Source organism: Micropterus salmoides, unplaced genomic scaffold (genome assembly GCF_014851395.1).
Source record: "Micropterus salmoides isolate LMB-PRFRI ecotype aquatic unplaced genomic scaffold, ASM1485139v1 Ms_hic_scaffold_6, whole genome shotgun sequence".
Taxonomy (NCBI): domain Eukaryota; kingdom Metazoa; phylum Chordata; class Actinopteri; order Centrarchiformes; family Centrarchidae; genus Micropterus; species Micropterus salmoides.
The window spans coordinates 24,625,532-24,644,843 of record NW_024044348.1 but is presented as its reverse complement, the minus strand read 5'-3'; the positions used below and the strand labels follow the sequence as shown (position 1 = coordinate 24,644,843).

General features: G+C 39.1%; 2 protein-coding genes across 11 annotated transcripts; one reads left to right on the top strand and one right to left on the bottom strand.

Annotated features, from left to right (window-relative positions):
* Positions 1–196: 196 nt before the first annotated feature.
* Positions 197–15,462, bottom strand: hnrnph3 (heterogeneous nuclear ribonucleoprotein H3 (2H9)). 10 transcript variants are annotated; one of them, XM_038701301.1, is made up of 12 exons: positions 14,541–15,462; positions 13,757–13,799; positions 8,452–8,544; positions 7,926–8,030; positions 7,503–7,646; positions 5,456–5,594; positions 4,423–4,622; positions 3,556–3,651; positions 2,988–3,103; positions 2,096–2,231; positions 1,579–1,635; positions 197–1,373 (listed from the first exon to the last, which is right to left on the bottom strand). In XM_038701301.1, the coding sequence occupies exons 1-12, from the start codon at positions 14,598–14,600 to the stop codon at positions 1,288–1,290; spliced, it is 1,275 nt and encodes a 424-aa protein (XP_038557229.1). In that variant the 5' UTR covers positions 14,601–15,462; the 3' UTR covers positions 197–1,287. The 10 variants fall into 10 exon arrangements, with proteins under 10 accessions (XP_038557229.1, XP_038557230.1, XP_038557228.1 ...); XM_038701302.1 differs by having other exon boundaries at positions 7,926–8,027; XM_038701300.1 differs by having other exon boundaries at positions 7,926–8,081; positions 14,541–15,461.
* On the top strand, positions 13,473–19,215 carry LOC119890185 (phenazine biosynthesis-like domain-containing protein 1). Its single transcript, XM_038701311.1, has 10 exons — positions 13,473–13,717; positions 14,041–14,140; positions 16,356–16,454; positions 16,779–16,888; positions 17,353–17,382; positions 17,574–17,662; positions 17,934–18,025; positions 18,362–18,445; positions 18,683–18,745; positions 18,963–19,215. The coding sequence occupies exons 1-10, from the start codon at positions 13,634–13,636 to the stop codon at positions 19,073–19,075; spliced, it is 864 nt and encodes a 287-aa protein (XP_038557239.1). The 5' UTR covers positions 13,473–13,633; the 3' UTR covers positions 19,076–19,215.
* The last annotated feature ends 97 nt before the right edge of the window (positions 19,216–19,312 follow it).

Here is a 19,312-nt window from a genome sequence, read left to right as displayed (position 1 = left end):
TCATGTTGTTTACCGTCATTTTAATGTAGGTTACTGATGATCCTGTTTTTGCACCATTTTTCTTTTTCCTGTGTCCACTGATTTAGTTTGTTTCTGCAACACGGCTGATAAACAGAGGATTAAATTAATTTTTCTTTGTTAATTCAGATGTATTAGCAACCACAACCTCTTCAAAAAGTGATGTCAGAGTCCGAGAGAGAATTAAATATAAAATTTATTCGGCAAAATGTACAACAGCTGCATAAGCTATTTTACAGCTCAAATATAGAGACTTTCTTTTACTTCCACTCGGAGTGGAATATAATATTCAACTTAGTTTTAAATTCTGTAATGAATTGTGAAAACATTCATAAAAAACACACTGGCTCACATTTATAAAACATTTCAAAGCAGGAAAGCTAATCTCAAATCCACTTTGAATCAGTGTTTTACTGGAAAAGTGTTCTGCCGAAAATAAATTAAAACCAGAATAAACAAAGAACTTTAAAACTGTTTTTTTTTTTTTTTTTTAAATCTGAACTTTTTACAAAGTAATGTTTTGACGTTGCTTCTCACTGCTCTACCTCCTAAAGAGCATCACCCACATCAACAAGTCAAAGCAGACTTAATATCACGTGATGAGATTCAAAGTGACCATGCTCAGTCCTGACAGTGCCAAACAAAATCATTCTTTGCTCATGTATCAAACTACTCTCACAGCTGTTAATCTGTGTCCCATGAAGCTCTGTATCCCTGCTGCATCTGTACCGACTTAGATCTCCTACAAACAGTGAGCTGTGAAACAAAGTGAATTAAAGTGTTTCCAAATGAAGTCACTATAAACTGTTAAGACATTCAGTTACTGACCTTTAAGTGCCATTCAAAACTCTGGGGGAAAAAGAATAAATGTGTTTTCTCTTAATTAGATCACTATTTTCAATGTGAACCATGAAAAACGAGATTACAACATCCCAACTGTTCTTAAACATATAAGATAAACAAGAAATCTCCAATATGACCAGTCAGCCACGTTTAGCACCTACAACAGCGCCAACATTTTAGTACTGACACATTGTTTTGTTCTTTGCAAGCTTTTAGGAATGGTGTACTGACAATAGTGCTTGTTAAGGTCATATCTGTTCTGTTCTAGTACGTGAAGTGACGTTTCAGTACAACCACACAATAAAAAGAACAAATGAGCGACTTCACATCAGCTTTCCTGCTTAGAAATGCTAATCGAGTAAATGTGGCCCATAGAGATGCGAGACAGAAACATCAGGATGGATTAGAAGAGGTGGGATGACATCATCAGTATGCACCTCGCAGCCCACTACTCCGTGACCCTCCGCCCCCTCCTGAGTTACTGTAGTAACCGCCTCCACCTCCACCACGACCTGAAACGGTTTTGAAAAGACAGGTCAGTGTAAAAAACACATTGTTAGTTAAACTACAGCATAAGGAATATCCAGTCACACCAATAACTGCACCCAAGGCTTCTCAATATGATTTTTTGAAGATATTAATAGATTTGAAAATGGTGATCAGCAAAACAAAGGAGTTACCAAACTTTATTTATCAGAAACGTTCAAGAAAACTCACTCATGTCGGTTGCCCCACTGGCTGTTGAGTTAAGAAACAGCTCAATATAGCGATGCTCTGTGGAGAAAACATTAATCCATCATTCACACTGAAGAACCTGTGTTTCCTCTGCTGTTTAACGTAAATGAAATCCATCCAGTTACTTAAATATAATCTCAATGATCTCAAATACTCTCATGAAAAATACTTTTTATTTCACAGTGTTCTGATTTGTTTTAAAAGGTGTACTTCCTGAGCAAAAGGTTTAATTTGTTCTCGGCTTACTACCAGAATAATGTTTTCTTTTTGGTCTTTAGAAATAAATTCCAACGTTAAACCTGACACACAGAGTCAACCATCCAAAACCCTGGCAGCTTATCTGTTGGGCTACTCTGCCTCTGTAGATATAACTGATGTACCCCTCTGCTCTTAGTCAACAAGTAGTTTTGTGTTACAACATAGTGTAATGTAGCGTGAAAAAGTGGCGTCCCGAGGACAGACAAGCTGCATGGGGGGGAAAGAAAAAAAGAGGACATACGCATGTGGTTCTTGTCTTTGGACATGGCTGCCACAGCGTCTTCATGGGAGCGAAACTCCACATCTGCTTCTCCAGTCGACTTGCCGTTTGGAGCCACATCAATGTGGACCCTCAGTGGATTCAAAGGAGAGAAGAACTACATGAAGAAGAAAAAGACATACACAGGTATATATAACATTTTTTTGTTTTTCATGACTTTTATTCAAATGCAGAAGTGCATTGAGCTTCTTGACCAACACAACATAAACAGGGAACACAGACACATCATGGATCTACATTAACAGTCAGGGTTTTGATCTGGCTCCACAGACAGTGTTTACCAAGTTAAGTTTGAGACCTTTTTAATACCACAAAGAATTTAATACATGTTTTACAAACATACAATCTATAGTATGAAAGTATGATGGAAAACCATTACGGCCTAGATATTTTTATTAATATGACATTTTTCCAGCACTTCTCCACAGGTATACATCAATAATTCCTAATGATATAAATCATTATATATTAATGAGACCTAGACTCGGCGATGCAATCGAAAATTGATGGATTAACCAATTAAAAATTATTAGTTAAGATTTTGTTAAAACTGACACTTGCCCATTATGAGTTGAGCTAGCTACTGTAGCTTGTAGCAGTCACAGTGCTGACTGAACTCCACATAAAAGGACTGAACAGCCTCCTGCGCATACAATCCACTATCTCACTTTTAGTTTAACTTCCTACGGCAGGTAAGAGAAAATATTAAGATTTTTGTTAATTGAATTTAAGGCTTTTTAAATTCCCTCTAATGTCTTTTTGAGGAAAATAAATGCAGTGCTTTTATAAACAGCACCCACACAGTCCCATTGTAAGAACAGAAGTAACAAATATTCCCAGTGTGTGTTCTTACTTTAGCGATGTCTCCCTCTGTGGCACGGAAAGGTAAACCCCTCATATGGACAAAATGGCCGCTGTGGAAGCTTGAACAACTGTCACTTTGACCACTGTAACCGTGGCCTCCCATGCCTGAGCCGAAACAAATACATCCACAAAATTACCTTCACTAATGCAGTAGAGACAAGTTATCTGATGCATTCCAACTTTTCATTTATTTAATGATAATCAAACAAAAACCAACAGATAAGAATAAAAACATACTGTGGATGTGTTTAAGTTATTAATATTTCTTGATAAATTTGTGAAATTTTAATGCTACAAACCAAGATGGTCACAATCTACTCCTTAACAACACCCAACCATAATTCTATTTTTTCATATCAACAATGTAAATATTAAAATTTGAGATGTTTTTTATTTGCCCCAAAAGTTAAAAACATTGATAAAAATGGAAACATTTATTGGGAAATGTTTGTGCCAACAGGGATGCTGAACTGTAAGTATAAACTGAGGCTTTCAAGCGTTAACTCAGCACTGTCTAAATGCCACACTCTAGAAGGTAAATGAATTTTGAACTTTACCTCTTCCTCCCCTCTCTCCTCTCACTCGCTCATCAAACATGCCGTTGCCGAAACAGTAGTTGTTGAAACCGTTGTAGCTGTCAAAGCCACTGTAACCTGGACACAGACACCAACACAGTGTAAGAAATGCAAACTTTTACTGTAATTTAACACACACACACACACAGGGCTCATTCTCCCAACTGCTTCAGATGCCAGGACTGAATAACAGGCCAACGGGAGAGTAAAACTTTGTTTTCCGCTCAGAAAAAGGAAATAATGGTGTGGGTCAATGAACTATAAAGGTTTAATGGTTAACTTAAGTTATTATGTAAAAAAAAAAGGAAGAATACATTTATCAAAATCTATGTTATTGATTTAACAATTTTTGTTGGTGAATTGTATAACATGTCAAGTAGTTTGAGCTATTCTTCCAATATAAAACTTAAAAACTTCACACAACTTACTTATTAATACAGTATATTCATTCCATCATAAAGAAATATACATTTGAGGTAGGCTTGTTTACCTCAAACATATGACAAAGTTAAGCATAAATATTATTAAATAGCATAAAATATTAAATCAGAGACTTGCTGGTTAACCAGTCAACTGTTAACATTTTGGGCAAATGATTAAGTCTGCTATTTAAATGTGGTTAACATTTTAATCTTGTCTGCATCTCAGTTTGAGATGATTTGTACCTCTCGCTGCTCCTTTATTTCACATGATTTAATCAGCAGAATGACAACATGTTTAACAACACGAGTATTGCCTTGCTGCTCAGAGTACTAGCCATCGTTCTGTTCTAATGTCTTCGGCACTGACCACTCACACTTTTGCCGCCACCAAATATTCCTGTATGCAAAAATACAAAACTCTGCATACCTCCTCCGTAGCCCCCTCCACTCCTCATGGTGTCCATCAGAGCCCCACCGCGGCCAGGGCCAGGCCCAAAAAACCCTCCTCTGGGGCCCCCCATCACGGGTCTATCGTAGGGCCCTGGTCTCTGGCCTCCCATCCCCCGCCGGGGAAGCTCATAGTAGGCTTTGATCTCATTACGACTGCTCTTAAAAATCTCTATATACCTGCAATGTGAGAGGCCCATGGGGTGGAGGGGGCAGAGGAGAGGGTTAAGGTGTAGAAATGGCTTAACTCGGGTTACATGTATAGATGTGATTTACACAGAGAGAAGATAAACACACAAAAGACAAATATTCTAAATAGTGGTCTACGTATCTACGGAGTTTTTAACCTGGAGCTGCTGAGTGTCTGAACAACCTTAAGTCTCATCATTAGCTGGGCTTAGGGCTGCGGTAAAGGACTTCTACACCAGCGTCACCTCTTGTTACTTACAGTACAGAAAATCCTAACAGGGCTTTTAGGTGTTGTATTGATCATTTAAATGATTAAGAACTGCAGAAAGAAATTTGATGCTTTCAGAGGCTGCCTTGACTGTGCTCTGCTTTACTTCTACGCTTAATCCCCTCTTCCACAGTAAATTATCAATGAGATACATGTACGAAAGGATATAAAGGAAGTGCCAAATGTTGCTCTAACACAATTAAATAGAGCTCCCAGGTCTTAAATGACCAAAAGTAAAACTTTCTATTACATACAATACTCACACTACCTTTAATTTACAGATTAGATACATGACCTTTCATCCCATTATTCAACATGTCACCATTGTTACAATACATAAACCCATCCCATTAGCATTTTAATAAATGTTACATGACCCGCCCAATGAACTGACCCACTTTATCATTATATTGTCATAAATATTCTAGCACACCAACCCATGCTTATCATTCAACCACAACAGAACCCATCCCGTTATTACCATAATTACTCTAATATGACCAGCCATTAAATACTACAAAGAAGCCCAACCCAGTCCCTTTCCCGTCTGTCCCACCTGTGCCCTATTCTTTCCTTGTGTTTCCCCAGAGCCTTTTCTGCTATCTCCTTTGAGGCAAACTGCACGAAGGCTTCCCCTGTGCTCCTCCCCTGGTAGTCCACTGGCAGTGTTATCCCATTTGGCACGATTCTCAACCCTTCAACCCAAGCACACATAAATACATAGGTCGGTAGGTAGACTGATAGATATATAGAAGAGATAAAACAACACCCACTGCATCACTGGAGCTTTCAGGATTAATATATGTCATGATAGCAAGTAAATATCAGCTGTAGTATCTGATAAGCTTGAATTAAAAAGGGGCATCTCAGAGGACTGAATTTACACTTGCAAGATGCCCAGCGGGGGAATGAAACCAATACTGGCCTGGAGTCAGCAGCTGTAAAATATGCACAGTACTCAACCAAATTTAGGTCACTGGCAAAATTATTATTTATTAGTGTTCAGTGACACTGGCCCATAATAATTCTTAAGTGTTGATTATCGCAGCTAAAGGCTGCCAGTAAGGCAGAATCACAATACTGACCCCAGATCAGTGTCATGGGACTGCCTCCCCTCAGCCAAACCAGCCCAGCCCATCCTATCTTTTAACCCCCTTTAGGAGGCATGATATCAAGGTCAGTAAGCATAAGAAGGGATGCACCGATCTGACTTTTTCGGTCCAGATACCAATACAAATACAATACCAAATACTAAACCTAATACAAATTAGGTATCGACTAATGCCGAGTACTGATCCGATACCAATGTAAAATGAATAAGCTGACATAGTATATCTTATCTTCTCTTATATCTTATGTATTCCTCCCTGTGAGGAAGAGACTGGGAATCATGTTCTGTAGCAGGAGGTGTTTGATTAAGTTGGTTGTGTGATATTTTGCAGTGCTACCGCCACCCCTCAAAACATTGCTTTCGCAGATATACCAAGTAGCCGTAGAAGTTGTTGCAGTAGCAAGCATGAAATACCTCCAAACTGCTGACCCCTTGTTTTTAGCTCCCTCCATGCTATGTTACCTCTCCTAGAAAAATGTCTGGGTCTACCAGCACACTGCTGACGCATCGCCTAGTATATAGATAAATGAATAGATCGGCCCCCTTGTCACCAATACCCAATCCAGCTATTTGAGTCAGTATCGGAACGATATTCAATATCAGTATCGGATCAGTGCATCCCTGAGCATAAGCATACTAATTAAAGTGGGAACATGTTAAGAGGCATACTATTAGAATTCATAAAAAGGACATTAGTGAACACAGTATAACTATACTACAAGAACGAACATACATTAGGTCTTGACAGACAGACATGTTGACTGAATATAAGTCACAAGAATACCACTTGACCAATGTGAAAAGGTAGTGTTAAGTGTTGGCAAATCTGTCAATCTACCTTAAATGTTAGTGTATACTTATGTGGTGGTGTGTTGCTTTGGGGTTGATCAGCAAAGTGGAAAACGTCGTTCAAAGTGCAGTTGGCAGTATTTAGGATTTTCCATTACACAATCAAAGTCACATATCCTAATGTCATGGAACTGCTCAAGAAAGAGCCTGTAAATGTAAAGCTGGCTGTTGTTCCACTTTTGTACAAACATAAACACCACATCAGAATAATGTTAAAGATGCTATAATCCGACTTCATAAATAGAAATTCTACATATTGTGGCTTTAAGTTCCACCTGGGCCTTTAGACTTGTGTGACTGTTTGTTAAACTCATTTCACTGGAACTATTTGACCTTATTTAATGAAACCTATGTGAAGATGTATGTGATACAGGGCTCTACATAAATATTGAGCAAGAGATGAGTGGAAAGTATTCAGAGCCTACATGCATCTGACATTTCTTTCAGTGGTTATCTCATTTGATTGTCTTGTACTGCAAGTTGAGATGCTCTTATGCACATTTAAAAGCTAGCTGCAGTTCTGCCAGCACCCTTACACTGTGAAAAATCTACAAGTGAACAGCGTGTCTTTCAGATTAGCATCAGTGGTGTAAAACAGTACAATTCAAAGAGCAATTACACAAACGTGTTAATGTTCATGTACCTGAGAAGAACTGAACAATCTCCTCCTTGCTGCAGCCAAAGGGAAGGCCTCTAAGTCTCAGCATGCAGCCACTGCAGTTGTCATAATCAGCAGGACCGCTACGTTTCAGCACCCAGTCCATCTCACTACGGTTTGACTTGAACACTGATTGAGACACAAAGATAGATGGACACACACGTCACATGTAAAGATCTGGAAGGTAAAATTAAAGTTATTAAAAATACAAATTTTGATTAGAGTTTGGCTCACACAAGCTGTTAAATCAATACAGGTGAGCTGACTTTTACATGCAAGTAAACTGATGACATGTCAGCAAAAGAGTAAGTTGCACTTTAACTGTTTGTATCAGTACTGTTATATAATGCAGCAATAATACAACACTCATTGGTCTATCGGTCTCTTAAGATTGTTTATATTTCTTACCCTCTATGTATCGGTGTCCCATGTATTTACGGTCCTTGGCGAGGGCATTCTTGAAATCCTCGGCTGTTTTCAGCTCAATAAATGCCTCTCCACTGGGACGGCCTTCTTTAGAGTAGGTGAAACATACTCCACTTACTTTGCCAACAATATCACAGTCTGTAAATAAGTAAGACTGATTGAGATGTCCTTGAAATGATGCCAGATATTCAAGAAAAACACACAATAGTCAGTACAACTGGATCCCATCTAATTTGAGCTGTTTGGAGCTCCAGAAACGTAGAATCCAACAGTATATCATTTATCCTCCGATTCACCTGAGATCCTGACACCTCTATAATGGTTGCAGTCATGTGAAATTTTGAACATTAAGATGACCTGGGAAAAGGCTTAGAAACCCAAGTTGTCTCTGTGTGTAACAAACAACATGTTGTATTTACTAAGGAATGCTGATTTGATCATTTTACATGTATTTTCAGTTTTAACACTGTTAATGCCTCAAGCTGTAAAGATATGTGTGTTTTCTCACCGGAGAAGAAACTAGCCACCTCTTCCTGCGTGCAGGACCAAGGTAGTCCTCTGATCCGAACCACATACCCTTCTTCATTCAAAGACATCCTTACTGCCTCAGATGACAAAACAGCAGCAACACATTAAATTACTGTTTTGTAAACACACACACACACACACACATATATATATATATATATAAATAAAAGGTATATTTATAGTCTTGCATTAGGTAACTTACTGCTCTTCTCATTTTGTAATGTCTGCCATTTCTATTTGGCTTATGTAGGCACAGACTGCTAATGATGATGGATAATATCTTATTTGTGTTTCTTCTATTTGTACAGTTATCATAAACACAGCAGAAGCATTTGTCTAACATGCTTATCATTCACAGATATTCCCATTGTATTAATACATGGCGCAACAGAATTTCTGCAGGAATCATTAAGCAACAGTTTCGTAACGTTACCTTGTTGAAAACTAAACAATTGATAGAGACAAAAGCGTTGCACCCACAATTAAACAGTATGCAATAACAAAAGCCCAGTAGGAAATATCTAATAATTCAGCACTACAATGCAAGTTACTGTTAAATAAGCTAACGTTTGTTACTTCCTCCTTCCAGCTGTGTCTCAAAGTGTTGCTAAAACCAAACGTAACGACATCTCAACTTACTAGGACCTTTCCACACACATCCTAACAAGACGTTATTTACTCTTTAGGAAAGTTACTTCTCTGAAGTTCGCCACGGGAGACTATTTGCATTCTGGTTTAGCTAATGATGCTAACGTGTCTCTCCTGCAGGCTGACGTGCTAATATTAGCTTGATAACATTAGCAGTTAGCAGGCTAACAGCTAAGGCTAACTGTAGGACACTGACAGCGGTCAAATGTACAAGACAAACTAGTTCAATTCCCAACGGCCGCACCCTGTCACTGGATATAAAAATGTATCCCCAGATGGAAATATGTCAGGCGTCAGTGACAAATGTCTGTAAACGATGAAAAAGATCTTACGGTCGCCTCTTGTCCCCGATCTCCTCTGCTCTTTCCCGAGCCTCAGGTGTCACTGCCGACAAACACCGCTCAGGTATAATATCGCGAGATATGGACACATTAAACATGAGGCCTTATATCCTTTTAACAACAACAACAACTTCTTTATCTTTTTATTAACAACAACTTATAAGTGGAGGAGTTATAGGATGGAGGAGCGTAAACGCATGTTGTTGAATTTTTTTTATCAAAACAAATATTTTTGTGTAAAAAGTCAAAGTGTAATGTAGCCTAAAGTACTGTATGAATAGGCTATTGTACACTGAAGTTTGCTTATTCATAGGTTGAGTTTGTTTATAATGTGTCCTGAGTATGTAACGTTAATGAAATGCATTAATTCAAATCATTATTTGTATGTCTGTTCAGCTAATTACATTTACCTTGACTTTATCTCATTTGGCAGACGATTCCAAAGAGACTTACATTTTGAGGAACAACATGCTGCATCAATAAAGTATCAATACAGTAAGAGATCTACAAGTGACAACAGATACTAATAAGAGCAGCAATAAATACTAGGAAGAGCTATAAGCACGTATGGCATCAATGGGGTAAATACCTAGGGAAATAAGTAAGAGTTAACAAAATAGTGCAATAATACAAGAGAATTGTTAAGGGGCTGGAAGAAGAAGACAGGAAGTGCATGTTAGAGGTTAGAAGAACAAATGTTCTCGGAAGAGATGAGTTTTCAAGAGCTCCTTGAAGTTAGAGAAGACACCACTGCTCTGATGGCATGTGGTAACTTGTTCCACCATTGTGGTGTCACAGATGAGAACAGCCTGGACTGAGAATGCTTTGTGTGAAGGGATGGCAGAGCCAGATGGGGTTGGAGGAGTGCATCGGCCAAGGAGGAACGTAACCTTGTATTATGCAATTAAGGTAGATGGGTGTAGACCCAGTAGTCACTGTGTGCAAGCATTAGTGACTTGAATTTGATTTGGGAGGCCATGGGTAGCTAGTAGAGGTCGCTGAGTAATGGAGTGACATTAGTCCTTTTGGGCTGATCAAAATCCAGAAATACTGCTGCGTTCTGAACCATTTTTAGGGGTTTTACCACACAAGCTGGAAAACCCACTAGGGCATTGCAATAGTCGAGGCAAGAGATAACCATGGCCTGTACCAGAAGCTGGGCGGCGTACTAAGTAAGGTAGGCCTTATTTAGCCTGACTTTTCTTATAGAGCAAAGCACAACCGAGAGACAGCAGCAATTTGGTATGAAAAGGACAGTTGGTCTTCAATCAGGTTTCTCACCACCCTGGTTGGAGTGATGGTGGAGGAGCCAATTTGTAGTTTGATGTTGTAGTGGAAAGATTGCTTGGCTGGAATGACCAAGAGCTCAGTCTTAGAGAGGTTTAGTTGAAGGTGGCAAGCCTTCATCCATTTGGTTAAGTCCGGGAGACAGATCTGCAGCGAGACAGTGGGGTCGTCTGGTGGGAAGGATAGATAGAGTTGCATATCGTCTGCGTAGCAGTGGTAAAAGAAGCCATGCAAGCGAATGATCGGTCCCAGTGAGTTGGTGTAAATTGAGAAGAGAAGGGGCCCTAGAACCGAGCCTTGAGGCACCCCTGTGGAAAGACAGTGAGAGGAGGACAACTGTCCTTGCCACCACTCATGGTAGAAACCATAGACTGTATATAAAAAGTAGGAAATGCCTAGAGAGGTAGGATTCGAACAGGAGTGCTATGCCTGAGATGCCCATTGCGGAGAGTGCGGATAGCAGGATCATGTAAATGACTGTGTCAAAAGGAGCTGAATTAATGTATTAATCCTTCTGGAGACTGCTTTGAATGCTACACAGGCTGTAATGCACTGTGATAAATAAGACCAAAAACTGTGTGGAAATTGTAAGAAAAATGGATGCCTCTAGTAGGCTATTAGTTTATGAGTCATGCAGAGATAGCAAGCAGAAATCTGGGCTATATCCAATGTCAGAAAGTAGATTTAACACTCATCAAAAACAAGTTCAAAGTAACCTTGTTAACAACAGTTTTTAATGAGGGAGCAAAGCTTAGGCCTAACCTACATTGTAGGCCTATACTCCTATGACAATAACTGACTTGTTCGTCTAGTGTCGGAAACGATATGGGGTTGGAAACATATTTGAAAATCTGGCATCCCAGACAGTAACAAGGTCACTTGAGGACTGTTGTAAGGTGAGCCAGCTATTGCGTAGTGGTTAAACCAGCGGCAGTCTAATTATCGTTGTGCCTGTTGTAGTGTTATTACGGTAAGGACGGGCCGTGAGCATGGAAGGTCCAGAAAGATACATGCACGGGTTTTCTGTGATGTTAGTTTTTAGATAAACACAAATAAATACTAATTCCATCCATCCAACCATCCATCGTCAGCCGCTTATCCTGCGTACAGGATCGCGGGGGCTGATTAATACTAACTGAGATATAATAATATTATGTATTATTAATCTTATGAATAGCCTACAAAATGTGCATCTTCTTTCTGTTATTTTATGAATATAAAGAAATACTAATACAGTAACACTAAAACAAACACAAAAAATGTTATGTTAATTTTGACCAAAATCGTTCTCATGGCATCTGCTATTACTGTAATGTATTGCTGACACACATTCGGTAGGCCTACTTGAACTTAAGAAATCACTTTTTAGAAAAGTACAGAAACGCATTTAGATTTCAATATCCAGAATGGGCCCGGAGCCATGAGGGGGCAGGAGGGTGCTCAGTTTTATTTTCTGCCCCCTGTCTAGAACCATCAAAGGGCAAAATTTACCTGCTGCTGTTTTTTGATTGTAGCCTATGCCTGTTTTTTTGTCTATAGCCTACAATAGGCTATTCAAGTCCCCCAGTCTTTGACTTTTGTTGAGAGTTGTCAAGATAAAGACTGACTGAAAAAAACGGCATTTATGCATAAGCACCAACGGGTAAAAATGGATCTCTATAAAGAAAGCAGTCATTTTCGCGCTATTAACTTCTCACTACTGGCAACACAGTCTAAACAGGCCTGCAGACTCGCTCAGCAAGGAGAGGAAGTTACAGTGATGTGTCTTGGATCCATTCAGCATCTGACGGCTCATCATCTGACAGCGATCCACAGTAAACATGCACAAACGCTGTATTCATTTTCACTTGCCAACAGCAAGTCTATGGAACAGAGTGAAAAGTTTTAGGGAGGCATGATCATCAAAACGAATGATGCAGCACCGACATTTTCCACCCACAGGATGAAAACAAATAGAGAAATTGTTATAACAGGCTGATAACCTACGGTTATCAAAAAGACCAAAAAGATTATTGGCCCTATCTTGCACCCTGCACAAAACGGCGCAAAGCGCAGCGCGAGTGTCTGGTTTCCAACTGGCATAGTTGACATTTGCATGCCAAGCGACCATCTGTGCGCCCATGGGAGCATCGGTTTTAAAATGAGGTGTGGTTAGGCTCATTGTTGGCGCATTGATTATAACATTGACTATTAAAATCTCGGTCAGGATCTAATGTTAATTGATATTCTTTGTTCTTTTACACATCCAAAAGGTCTCACACACAGTCCAGGTTCATACAGTGAAACTATTTAGAGTAAAGCAGCAGCCCTCCTCCTGATCAGTCCTCCATCAGAGCATCTCAATGATTTCAGAAGCTAAAAGTTGAATTCTGTTTCCTCTGGAGAGTTTCCTTTGTCCTGTCATGTCAAGTTTATAACTTAAGCTTTTTTCTTTTTTGCTGCTCAAATACCTCAAGATTTTTGTTTCGCGTTCCAGCGCATAGACCGTTTTTTCTGCTGTAAAACTAGCAAAACTGGAATTGGATACATATAAAGATTGGCCCCCTCGCCATTTTTAACTGCCCCCTCAGTCACTTCATCCTGGCACCGGGCCTGTCTCCAGTAGTATTCATTTGTGTTCATCTAAAGACAAACTTTACTAAAAAACCTTACATGCATCTTTCAGGACCTTCACCTTGCTCACTATCAGTCCTTACCGTAATAACACTAAGCCACTTTAGGCACAACAAAAAACAGGTGGCGGCTGGCCTGACCAATGTTTCCTGCTGAAACCAAACACAAAGGGATTGAAGTCCACCCACTGCGTGGGACAAACCCGGTCAAACACCACTGTCCGCACGGAAGACTCTTCTGCTTCAAGCCATTCTCATATTTAGCCCAACCATAATGGAGATTCCAGTATATACGGTAGATGCGTTCACTAATGTACCATTCAAAGGAAACCCTGCGGCAATTTGCCCCCTCATGCATGTAAGTATTTAGGTTAAAGTAATAATGTAGGCTACTTACCTATGACCGCCTGCAGTAGAGCTTTGCAAAATGTAAACCAACACTGAAAAAGATAAAGACACTTCTAAATGCTTCTAAATTGTTTGTTTGGTTGTTTGTTTAATGATCAGTTAATAATTAATTTGGCGTTTTCTGTCAGCAAAGTTTACGAGTTTTAGTTGCTCATGTGTTACATGGTTACACCATTTGTTGTCTTCTTTATCCAACTAGGCCTATGTGTATGCAGTGTGAAATGATTATATGTCACAACAAAAGGTTGCGTATTATGTGTGTGTTTCCAACAGGAGCTGAGTGATGAGTTGTATCAGAAGATAGCAGCAGAGATGAACCTGTCAGAAACAGCTTTCATCACCAGGATCAACCCCTCTGACGATTTTACTACAGGTCAAATCATATGGTTTAATATATTCAATAGAAATGTTTTTACAGTCCTTTACATATGTTCTGTCCATGTGTTGTCATTGAGGAGGTTTGAATGGGGATAAAACTGTTGAAAGCAGATCTGTGAAACCAGCTAACTAATGGACTTAAATACCAGCTAATAGCCATTGTAAGCTGTGACACTGACTATACCTTAAATTATGATTTACGATTGTCAATTTTGGAAGAGGAAAAATAAGAAGAAAATGTCACTGGATCCAAATAAAACAGATAACTTCAACTCACTGTGATCTGAAAACCCCCATTATCAGCAAGTCTGACATGGACATGTAGGGATTTCTCCAGTTCTACAGAGTGGTTGATTAACTGACTGAGCTACTGGTCAGAGCGTGTTTCCACACACCTTTTCACAAGTTGAGGTAGTGACATCACACGTGCCACACCCAGATAGTTTTCCATCCATCCATCGTCAGCCGCTTATCCTGCGTACAGGGTCGCGGGGGGCTGGAGCCTATCCCAGCTGACATCGGGCGCAAGGCGGGGTACACCCCTGGACAGGTCGCCAGTCCATCGCAGCCCAGATAGTTTTGTCAGTTTAAACTAAATACGCTTACAACAGTCAAAATGCTGGTGAGAAAATTCTGAAAAAAATCATACATAATCCTTCTGGTTTAGGGTGTATTGTCAATTATTTTAGTGGCATTTGATCCAACACTGAGCAAAAAAGATGTTGTGCACACTGTACAACTCACTATTTGACCGATCTAAAAACCCTTTGAAAGACTCGATATTGGTCATCTAGAGAATGCCTGTGTTGATTTTGGTAGCATTTGAACAAAAACTTGTTAATTAAATTAGCATATTCTGAGAAATATAGTGACTGACTTCTGAATTGACCGTAGGTTGCAGTGAGGTAAACGTTTGTTACGTATCAGTGGATGTGCTGAAAACATTTCAGCTGTATGGGTGATTTAGTTAGATTTATTGAAGTTTGGAATGAGAAATGTCTAGAAATTTACATTTCTTGTAATAAGTCACACCCACTTTGAGCAATCATTACCAAATTTTATGCATCAACTGAATAGTGTCCCTAGATCCTAAAAACCGAATTTTGTACTAATCCATGCAGCAAATTACTAGGAATAAACTTCTTGCGCCCCCTAGTGGAAGAATAAAATACAATAGCTTAAGCCAATTTTGATTAACGGGTATTTATGTAAAATTGTACATAAAGACACAAAAGTAAATATTTATGAAATAAACAGATTGACGTATCAAAATTCTTTTGATAACTTTTGATCAGTGATGTCTGTAGATGTTTCTGCCAAAGTTTCAGATCGATTGACGAGACTATCTGGGGAGAGTTCGCAAAAATAGGTTTTAGAGAAACGTGGTAAAAAGTCGCATAATTTGACATTGTTAGAGCAGAACCAGACCATTTAGACCATTGGAGCAAAGATGCAGATGAATCCAGAGAATTTTTCCAGAAGTTTGACTCTAAACAAAGCCGTTTTCAAGATAAATGCAAAAAACATTATAGCGCCACTTCAAAGTCTATGAGTGCCATTTGTTTTGACTGAGTAGAGAATTTGCAACCCACCTGAGAGAAAGAAAGAAAACAATAGATAAAATAACACCTGTCCTCAGCAGTCTGACAGGTAACAATGTTAAACACACAGCTAAGACTTGCATTGTTGGCAATGGGAAGAACAATACAATGAGCTGTCACAGTTAAATGGTAGAAATGCACAGAGAGGAATGTCAGTGTCATTAGTATGCAGCTTAAGAATCCCTCATAAAAAATTCACAGAGATCACCATAGAGCTTAGATAGATCTCAGACTCATATCTACATACTGTATATCTACCTCAAGCAGAGTACAAACAGTTTACATGCAATAATCATGGTAATAACCCTGTTATTAGGCACATTAACTGTAATGATGGTTATAAATCATCAATTTTACATTGCAGTTGTCATTAAATACATTGATGGATAAACTGTATTGATCGTAATGAACAGGATTACTTTGCTTCATACCAACATTTTAATGTCATCCCATAATTAGTGTCAATCAGTGTTAAGTAAGTGTAACTCAGTCCCCTTGTATATAAATTTAACTTGCAGCCAAGTAATTACTTACTGTATACAATAACTTCCCTCTACATGTTGAAGTTGTGTGTCTATTAAAGCACCTGTCTGACAACATGATTAACAGGATCAAGGTTCCGCCTTCGATGGTTTACACCAACCAATGAAGTGAATCTGTGTGGTCATGCCACTCTGGCCACTGCAGCAGTGCTATTCCAGTACAAGAGTAAGATAATACACACACACACACACACACACACACACACACACACACACACACACACACACACACACGTTCATTTCCAGTTAAAACCAAGTAAAATCGGAAAAGACATGCACAAAAAAGTGGGACTGGAGGCATTTTAAATTCTTTTGTAATGGTTACCTGACAATAACAAAGGCTTTTCTATGTAATACTCAGCTTGAGCAGATAAATATAAGAAATAACAAACCCATATTAACCCACATTATTCATTTACAATTCAGTAAACATAGTTCAGCAGCAAGCCTGTGAACATAATATTTTATGTTTATATGTTACGTCTGTTAGAGAATGTGAATCCCACACTGGTGTTTGAGACCAAGAGTGGAGATCTGGCTGTCGCCCAGCTGGGGGAAGGATACATCATGGACTTTCCTCTCAACCCACCCACCCAGGAGGTACAGTATGTGGTCAGATAAACGCCTCAGGACATCTACTGTTATAGGTTATAATAGGTTAACGATACATTGTGTGGAAAACGTAACCAACAATATGCAACTGAACACCAGAAATAGAACACACATAGGAAATCAAATGTAAATGCTCCATATTTGTATAGCGCCTTTATAGTCTTTGCGACCACTCAAAGCGCTTATACACTACATCGCATTCCGATTAACGGGCAACCTGCTCTACCTCCTGAGTCACAGCCACCCCTTTCCCTGTCACAACCTTTACTAATTATTTTTTATTGCCCATAACACCATCATGTAAATCACTATGAAGATCCTGCATTAGCATGTATGCATTAGGAAAGCAAGATTTTCCAAAATCAAGTAATTCATAAACTTTGCTTAGTATTTCAAAAGACAAAAAAAAGGCCATTGAACTAACAGATTTTTTGTTGTAAAACTTTTTTCAGGAACCCAATGAGTTCAATGACGTCATCAAGGTGAGTGTGACGGCCCCAAGAGCTCCGTGTTCAAGCCTCATGCTTGTTAATTTTTAAAAATTCAGTGGATCATTTAAAATCTGCCAGTTGGCCCGCGTGTGTAGTTTGGCCACCTCTAGTCTACATGAACCCCTTTATGTGTAAAGATATGTATTCTCGTTTGCGTGTCCATGCTTAACTTTGTGTTACAGGCTGCAGTTGGAAACCACCCAATCCAAGCTGTTTATCTGAGCTCCAACACTAAAAAACTGATGATTCGACTGGCTGACAGCTGTGACAGGTTACAATCAAAGCACAGACTAACACATACACACAGACAGACCAGTACACAGAGGCAGACAGTTTAATAGTTAGTCTTTAACTGTTGGCCCATGATCAGCTAAAAAAAAAAAAGTGCATCGCTGGGGAGAAATTCAAACCACTAACCTCTCAAACCAAAGCCTGTCTTTTCTCTAGGCCATACTGAGTTTCCTCAATCCCGCACCTGAGTCTTGCCAGGTTTGTTTGTGACTTTGCTTATGTGCCACATGCGTGTATTTCTTTTTCTCCAGGTCAGTGCTAACCAATCTGAAAGTTGACCCTGTTGCTCTTCAGAACAGTGAGAGGAGTGGAAGAGTCAAATCAGTATTAATCACCATGAAAGGTAACCAGCACTTAAAACAATAGATAATTTAGCTGAAGATTAGATCCTTTAGCTAGACGAGGGGGTTACTGTGTTGGGTATTGTTGACAGCTTTATGACTTGGCCAGACTACATGCAGTAATTTCTAGTTTACAATAGTACCAAAGTTAAGACATGGACAGTCTTTTAATAAATGAGTTACACGTTTGTTGCCTCAAAATGCCCTCTATGTTACATCTCAAAGTCTACTGACTGTTTCTGCCCATATGACATGATAACAGAACACTGTTGAGCACAGTCCTGTATGACAACTGCAGGCTATGGTCAATCAATATGTCCTTCCATATCTGTCAATAGGATCCCCAGACTGTCAACCAGGATACGACTTCTACTCTAGAGTCTTTGCTCCATGGAATGGCATCCCTGAAGACCCCGTCACTGGTAGACTATTAATACTACTACTACTACACAGTCTTTGTTAGGTTACAGTGAGTGATCATGTTATCTTGCAAATAGCATGAATTGTAAAGTAATTTCTGATAATTGCATACATTGGCAAAAATACTAAAACATTTACATGTCTAGCACTCACGCAGTAAAAGTTAATGTGCATCTTTGTGAAATATACCTATAAAATTATGCAACCAATTTCTGGTCTTGTCTTTTCTGTCCTTGCAGGTTCTGCCCACACCGTGCTAGGTAGCTACTGGTCAGTGCAACTAGGAAAGAAGAAAATGCTGGGTAATTAAACTATTATTAATAAATTAACTAATACCACATTATTTGATAAGCAAAATTGGAACCAGTGCAATTTAACTAAGTGAGACAGGTAAAGTATTTTACTATCCATTAAACAATGTGCTATTTACTTGATAACAAGCCTCGTCTCTAACAACAAACAGTGCATTGCTACAGAAGTGAACCATACTGACTCATATTATCTCATGTGTTTGTGTAGCTTACCAGTGCTCCAGTCGAGGCGGGGAGCTGGAACTAGAAGTGAGAGACGACGGAAGAATCAACATAGCTGGACAGACCGTCACCGTACTGCAAGGAACAATCACACTGTAGCCACAGACACACACAGCAAAGAAGGTTGTGGATCATTTTGTACCTGCACAGATCAGCTGACAAAGGCTTTGTACCAATAAAATTGATCAATTCCTTTGATTAAAAGAAAATTAGATGGTTTAAATAAAAAGCTAAACAGACTAATGACTGCTTAATCTCATATTGAACCATTATTAAGAATGTCAACATACAACCTACAGGATGGAAAGAACTGCTCACTCTTTGTTACCATTAGTA

Bases quoted from the DNA above. Each gene is read 5' to 3' on its own strand.
- hnrnph3 (XM_038701300.1), bottom strand. From the start codon at position 14,600: ATGGATGGAAAACTATCTGGGTGTGGCACGTGTGATGTCACTACCTCA. The intron at 8,082-8,451 runs GTGAGAAAACAC...ACTTATTTACAG, and splicing joins GGTGGCTAGTTTCTTCTCCG to ACTGTGATATTGTTGGCAAA. The intron at 7,647-7,925 runs GTAAGAAATATA...TGTCTCAATCAG, and splicing joins GGGACACCGATACATAGAGG to TGTTCAAGTCAAACCGTAGT.
- LOC119890185 (XM_038701311.1), top strand. From the start codon at position 13,634: ATGGAGATTCCAGTATATACGGTAGATGCGTTCACTAATGTACCATTC. The intron at 16,455-16,778 runs GTAAGATAATAC...TACGTCTGTTAG, and splicing joins AGTGCTATTCCAGTACAAGA to AGAATGTGAATCCCACACTG. The intron at 18,026-18,361 runs GTAACCAGCACT...ATCTGTCAATAG, and splicing joins AGTATTAATCACCATGAAAG to GATCCCCAGACTGTCAACCA.